The 6000-nt window shown below is 41.8% G+C and overlaps 1 protein-coding gene across 2 annotated transcripts; it reads left to right on the forward strand.

The window, feature by feature from the left end:
* The first annotated feature begins 179 nt into the window (after window positions 1–179).
* Window positions 180–4355, forward strand: LOC123096218 (uncharacterized). Of its 2 annotated transcripts, XM_044517877.1 has the most exons (4): window positions 180–634; window positions 2177–2437; window positions 2639–2864; window positions 3906–4355. In XM_044517877.1, exons 1-3 carry the CDS (start codon window positions 257–259, stop codon window positions 2828–2830), a joined length of 831 nt encoding a protein of 276 aa, XP_044373812.1. In that variant the 5' UTR covers window positions 180–256; the 3' UTR covers window positions 2831–2864; window positions 3906–4355. The 2 variants fall into 2 exon arrangements, with proteins under 2 accessions (XP_044373812.1, XP_044373811.1); XM_044517876.1 differs by lacking the exon at window positions 3906–4355 and having other exon boundaries at window positions 2639–2980.
* The last annotated feature ends 1645 nt before the right edge of the window (window positions 4356–6000 follow it).

Genomic DNA, 6000 nt, shown 5'->3' on the forward strand with positions numbered 1-6000 from the left:
TGTTGAAGTTGCACTTAGAATTGAGCCACGTCATCGGTTCGTTCATGCAGCTCGTTCCAGACCACTCAGGCCGCAACGGGACAGCAACCTATAAATGTGTCCGCTTGTCTTCCCCACACCCACACGCTGTCACGAAGCCTCGTGTCCGTCCTTTATCTTCGCTCTGTGGCCATGGACGCTCCACCCCACACCACCACCCCGCCCTCCTCCACCACCCTAACCCCTCCGCCCCCACACGCCTCCTCGCATTCCCCCAATGGCGGCCATTACCACCACAACCGCGTCCTCCTCCTTCCTCCACCGCCGTATCTCCTCGTCACCAGCAACAACCACCACCCCGCGTAGCCACCTGGTTCCCTTCCACGCGCGCAACCGGTGCCACCCCAGGTTCGCCTGCCGCGCCACCGATGTGTCCGGGGCCGAGCCATCGGCGCCTCCAGAGACCGGAGGGGGCAGCAGCTGGTTACCGGTGGTGCCGCTGGCGGCGCTCCCGCGGGGAGAGCGCCGTGTGATCGTACAGGGCGGGGAGGAGATCCTGCTTCTCTGGTACAAGGATGAGGTATTCGCCATCGAGAACCGCTCCCCGGCCGAGGGCGCGTACACCGAGGGTCTCCTCAACGCCAAGCTCACGCAGGTAAACTGCTCGGCAAAATGCCTGCATGTAGTCTAGTCTGTGTACCCGACTCATCTGTGTGACTCTTTTGGAAGGTTAAGCTCACACAGTCAGTTTTTCAAAGTGCTGTATAGAATAATAGAAGTATAGGCGAAAAAACACTTGGACAAGATACATACTAAATGGTGCATGTAGAGCTTGGCTTCTATTCTATATCAGTACAAAATTTCCATGTTCTAGGTTAATTGACCCTGCACACACCGAGACTGATTAAGCTGAAGGACAGCGAGCTCTATATGTCTCTTATTTGCTGATTTTCTTTCATCTTTTATCTGCTATGGCTTTTATGTATCTCCTCGGAGTGTGAAATTTTGTTATGATGTAGATCATCCCTGTTTTCATTGGACATTCTTTTCTTTAGCCGTGCAATTATATTTTTATTCTGATCGGCAGGTGTGTTGAATTTTACTAATTAATCAAGAAGTGAATGCTAAAAATTACCTATTAATGACCTTTGAAAACAAATTCATGAGCAATTCATCGAAGTTTCATTATATTAAACCAAACATAATACAGTTCTGAATATGAACGCTGAGACGAAAATAGTTGGGAAAGATGGACACACAAGACATTGTATTTCTGTTACAAGTACACACGTATATTCATCGAAAGGGATGGTGGCAATTCTTGATTTAAATATCGTATCAGAGATTTGAGGCCTTAAACTCCTGTTTGAAATATATTTGTCAGAGTGTTGGTGTTCAATTTCTTGAGTTACATGTCATTGACAGTTTTGCCACTACTGTAAGTAGCCCTAGTTTCTCATATTTTAAAATTCCATGTCATAGGGGAGTTTTGCCCATGTATCAATTTTTGTAACAGGACTAAATTTTTTTCGAAAAGGAGGAAGGGTAACAGGACTATGAACCGAGTGAGACAGATGTCAGAGTCAATTTGTTGCTGAGATGCCTATTAGCTAGCAAGTTTGAATAGGAGTGATTTCATGGCAGTTTTCTAGTTTCTTCTTTCCAGTTGCCTGCCTTCCCCTGAGACATGCTTTGGATATCCTTTCATTTCAAAACAGAATTATGCTATGAGACAACCATGACCTATTATTCAACAATCTTTATGTTTAATTTAAAGAAATGGTAGGGTCACTGCTCCAAATATGTGAAGGTACATGCAATTCTGTGAGTTCTATCACTAAGGATATAAATTCGAACACACATTTTATTTTCTGAACTGTATATATTATGCTGTTATATCAACTTTTGGGCACCTGGGTTTGCATAAAAGTTCACATTTAAATATGTTCAGAAATTTGATGTGAGGGAAACGTCTTCACTTCGAGTTAAGACAAAGTTCTAGAGGTTTCAGATAGTTATTCGCTTGTTGGTGCACCATATCACTTTGCCATCTGCTATTTCTTATACTGCAAGCTGCAATGCTGCTAGTCTTTTTTTTTCTTACCACACACTCTGAGTGTAAACTCCATCGCTTGCTTGCATGAGATAATTCCTCTCCATATCTCAAGGATGTAACCTTATGTTATTTGCATTTCAGGATGGCTGCATTGTTTGCCCATCAACAGATAGTACCTTTGATCTTCGCACTGGAGAAATAAAAGAGTGGTATCCGAAAAACCCTGTTTTAAGGGCTCTGACACCTGTATTGAGAAAACTATTCGTGTACCCTGCAAAAACGGATGGAGAAAATATATACATCAGCATTAGGGGCGCTGCTAGCTCTGTAGGATCAGCTGAGATTCTGTTCAGCGGGAAAGCTCAACCAGGGAGTACTGCATCTGATGTCAACATCGAAGAGGTTTCATTCTCCCTTGCTCCATTACTTTTACTCTGAAGCTTAAGATCATATCTATGCATAATGCATTTCTTTTATCTTTCATTAGATGATCCCTGCATGGATAATTTACTCTAGTCTACTCCATTCTTAGCAAAAAGGGAATTTTACCAAACTGGTTACAGTTTGCAACTAGAATATGACATGTTTGTGTTACATTTTCAGGTGAGAATGGTGGTCGATGAAGGTGTAGGAGGTTTTGGTTTCACTGCTTACAATGAACTGGTCAACGGAAAAGCTGCCATAATTGGCTTTCTATTGTTGATAGATTTTGAACTTTTAACTGGTAAAGGCCTTCTCAAGGGGACTGGTCTATTGGACTTCATCTATGCAATTTCAAGAGCTTTCAGCTCGTAAAGATGTTTTCTGTTTAGTGTGGAGTGTTATCAAGGTATATCACTACTCATGTAAGTCTAGATTTTGTTTACATACAGTTGAGTACACGAGCAATTGTAAGTGAACATTATGTTTGCCCACAAAGTAAGGAATACAAGATAACTTCTTCTACTCGCACTCTTGGATCTGTCTGATCGTCCATGAACCCCAAAATGAGGTTATAGGTTAAGCAAGAAAAAGGGCTACGGGCTTCTCTTATACTCCCTCCGTTTCTAAATATAAGTCTTTTTAGACATTTCAAATAGACTACAACATAAGGATGTATGTAGACATATTTTAGAGTGTAGATTCACTCATTTTGCTTCGTATGTAGTCACTTGTTGGAATCTCTAAAAAGACTTATATTTGGGAACGGAGGGAGTAATCGGTAATAAACTCACTTTTCCATTACCTGGTTGGGGTTCATGTGAATGAGAAAATTGATGTTAAGGAAAACCAAGAAAGTAGATTGCATGTATGACATGGGAAACAACAAAGCTGATGGTACCAGGAAAAACTTTTTCGTTTATTTTCCTTTATTTAAATCTGATCACAAAGATATTTCTGAAAGCCAGATACTATGGGGAGAAAGCACCATATTATGTATTACAAATAACTTCTCTTAGCAATTTTGTTTTTTGCTGTATATGTCTCTTGAACCTCATGGTATTGAAGGTTACCCAAACTCAATCCTAAAATCTCAGCTTTTGTAAGATAGGTCCTTTCTACCCCTTTTTTGATAAAGTAAGATAGGAACCATAAAATGAGATTGTTTTAACTATTTGAGTTTCAAAACAATCTCATCTTAGGATTTTAGGATTAAGTTTGGGCCCTATCTTACAGAAGTGCTGAAGCTTCTTCGTTTCCATCCCCAGCATTCTCTTTGTGCCAGTATTGCTGCCCTGTTAGCATACGGAGTTCATTGCTTCCAGTTTCTGGCTTCAGAAATCCCATTTTTTCTGCACTTGGCTGTATCTCAGATGAGATCATTGAGTGGTTTATCTCAAAAGAAGATGATAAGATTTTAAATCTAGGTTTCTGCTTGTTTGATTTTCAGGTTTATTAACTCGAACCTGAAAGAAGTGTTCGAGTGAATAAACCACTTCTTTCAGGTTCGAGTGAATAACAAGAGATTGCTGCTTGTTATCATGCAAGGAGTACAACAATACTGTATTATTTCCGGTGTGAGGTTTAGTGGAGCAATCTGATTTCGAAGTATTTATGTAAAGCGCCTTCGAGTGCCAGGCCGGTTATCTTGCCAGTTGATCTACTACGTTAACCAAGGGGGCAATGGTTGTGTGCATCATCGATGCAGAAGCAGGGACGCAATAAACTTTTCCACCATCTAACACAAAAGTGCACAACAATTTCAATGTCATCGTGAGGAAATGTAGAGAGCACATGCCCCAGGTTCATTTCAGTGTGGAGTTCAACAATGCTTATGCTCTTCTAGAAATGTAAAGAGCACATGCCCCAGGTTCATTTCAGTGTGGAGTTCAACAATGCTTATGCTCTTCTCTCAAATAGGATGCACAATAAATGGAAATTCAAAATGGAGTTCGGCTTTTTTGCTCCTGCGTGAACAGTTCAAAAGAAAAAAAAGGTAAGAAAAACCTGATTTTTTTAATGAACATGTTTGTGTCTTCTAACCGTGTGTATATCTTTTGTGAATAAAAGACCAGATCACCAAGCATGTCTTTTATTAATGAAAAATTGCGTGACTTTTTGGCAGTGCTTTTTTTGCCCAGACCAGTACACATGCCTTTTGTTCACCAAAAAATACACATAGTTCAAAGACACGAATATGTTCAATGTAAGAAAAAAAAACAGATTTTAACTGTTCATGAGTCTGAGCTCGAAAACTCCTCCCTCCTACAAAAGAACTTAATCATTTGACGTTCATGTACGATAGCTACGTGTTTGCAAAATCACAGACACTGTTTCTCCTTTGAAAATTTGCACATAGTTCGAAGACACGAAACATGTCCACAATCACAATGGCAGTCAAAATCAACCTAAGCTTTACTTATAAAGGGATAAAGGACCAATGTCATGCTCGGGAAGGAATAGGGAGAACATGCTCAAGGTCAACCCAAATCTCGGAGACACGGACTGAATCAGACAACTGAACAGATAGTAGTACGTTAACCTGGAATTGTTTTGACACACCCTTAAACTAGAGCTTTCTGCCCCCTACATTGTTTTGACCTCGGAAGCTTCCTTGAGCACAAAATAATCCAGTTGCCTACGTATACCTTCTTTCTTGATCTACGCGGCAACAAAATTTTGTGGTTTTATTCTTAGATGTCAATTGGAAAGTTGCATACCAGAAAGTGGGCAGTCTAAGGGTAATTTAGAGCGAAAATAGATTCTGGACCAAGGGGCGTATGTTCTCAGGATCTGAAGGGAATGTTGGTAATGTTTGGGAATTGGGAGTTGAGCCAGGAATGGTGAAATGAGAAATGGGGAGGATCAAAATTAATCATACTTAACTGAAGTTTGGACGTTGTTGGCAGATATTTCTGGGCTCATGTTCACCCTTCTTCCTCCTCCGGTAGATTACATACTTCCTTTTCTATCCTGGTCCTCTATGCTTCTTGTCTGGTGTGATGTCCTTCTCATTTTTCCTGTTTAGTCTTGTAGTCCTTATTCAGCGCGTGTGTGTGAAGCACGTACATCTTTCTTTCTAAATGGAGTGCGATAGATTAATGCGACAATTTCGGTGGTATTCCATTGTTCTAAGTCTCTATTCATCCTGCAATCTTATCTCTTGGTCTTTGTGCTGCCTGTATATCCATCCGTAACACATTTAACATAGCCAAAAGAGTACTACTTTTCAAGTAAGATTCTCACCCGTCCCCCGCGTCGCCCTCCTATGGCGACACGAGGAAACCCTAGCCGCGATGCTAGCGTCCTCCAACCCTTACATTCCTCTGCATCGCCGTCACCAGAGGTATTCTTCGGCAAAGCCTCTGCGGGCTCCTAGAACGATGGCAATGGGGCGGCCCTCCGGCGTTGTTGCGCGTTGGCGGATAGATGAATGGTTAAAGCGCCCAACTTATAATTGGTATATTTGCGGGTTCTTCTGCTTTTTGTCGCGGCGGCGATGGTTGCTCAGGCTGTGGGGGCGCACCGGCGGAGCTTTGTTCAGG

This window comes from Triticum aestivum, chromosome 4D, assembly GCF_018294505.1.
Source record: "Triticum aestivum cultivar Chinese Spring chromosome 4D, IWGSC CS RefSeq v2.1, whole genome shotgun sequence".
Taxonomy (NCBI): domain Eukaryota; kingdom Viridiplantae; phylum Streptophyta; class Magnoliopsida; order Poales; family Poaceae; genus Triticum; species Triticum aestivum.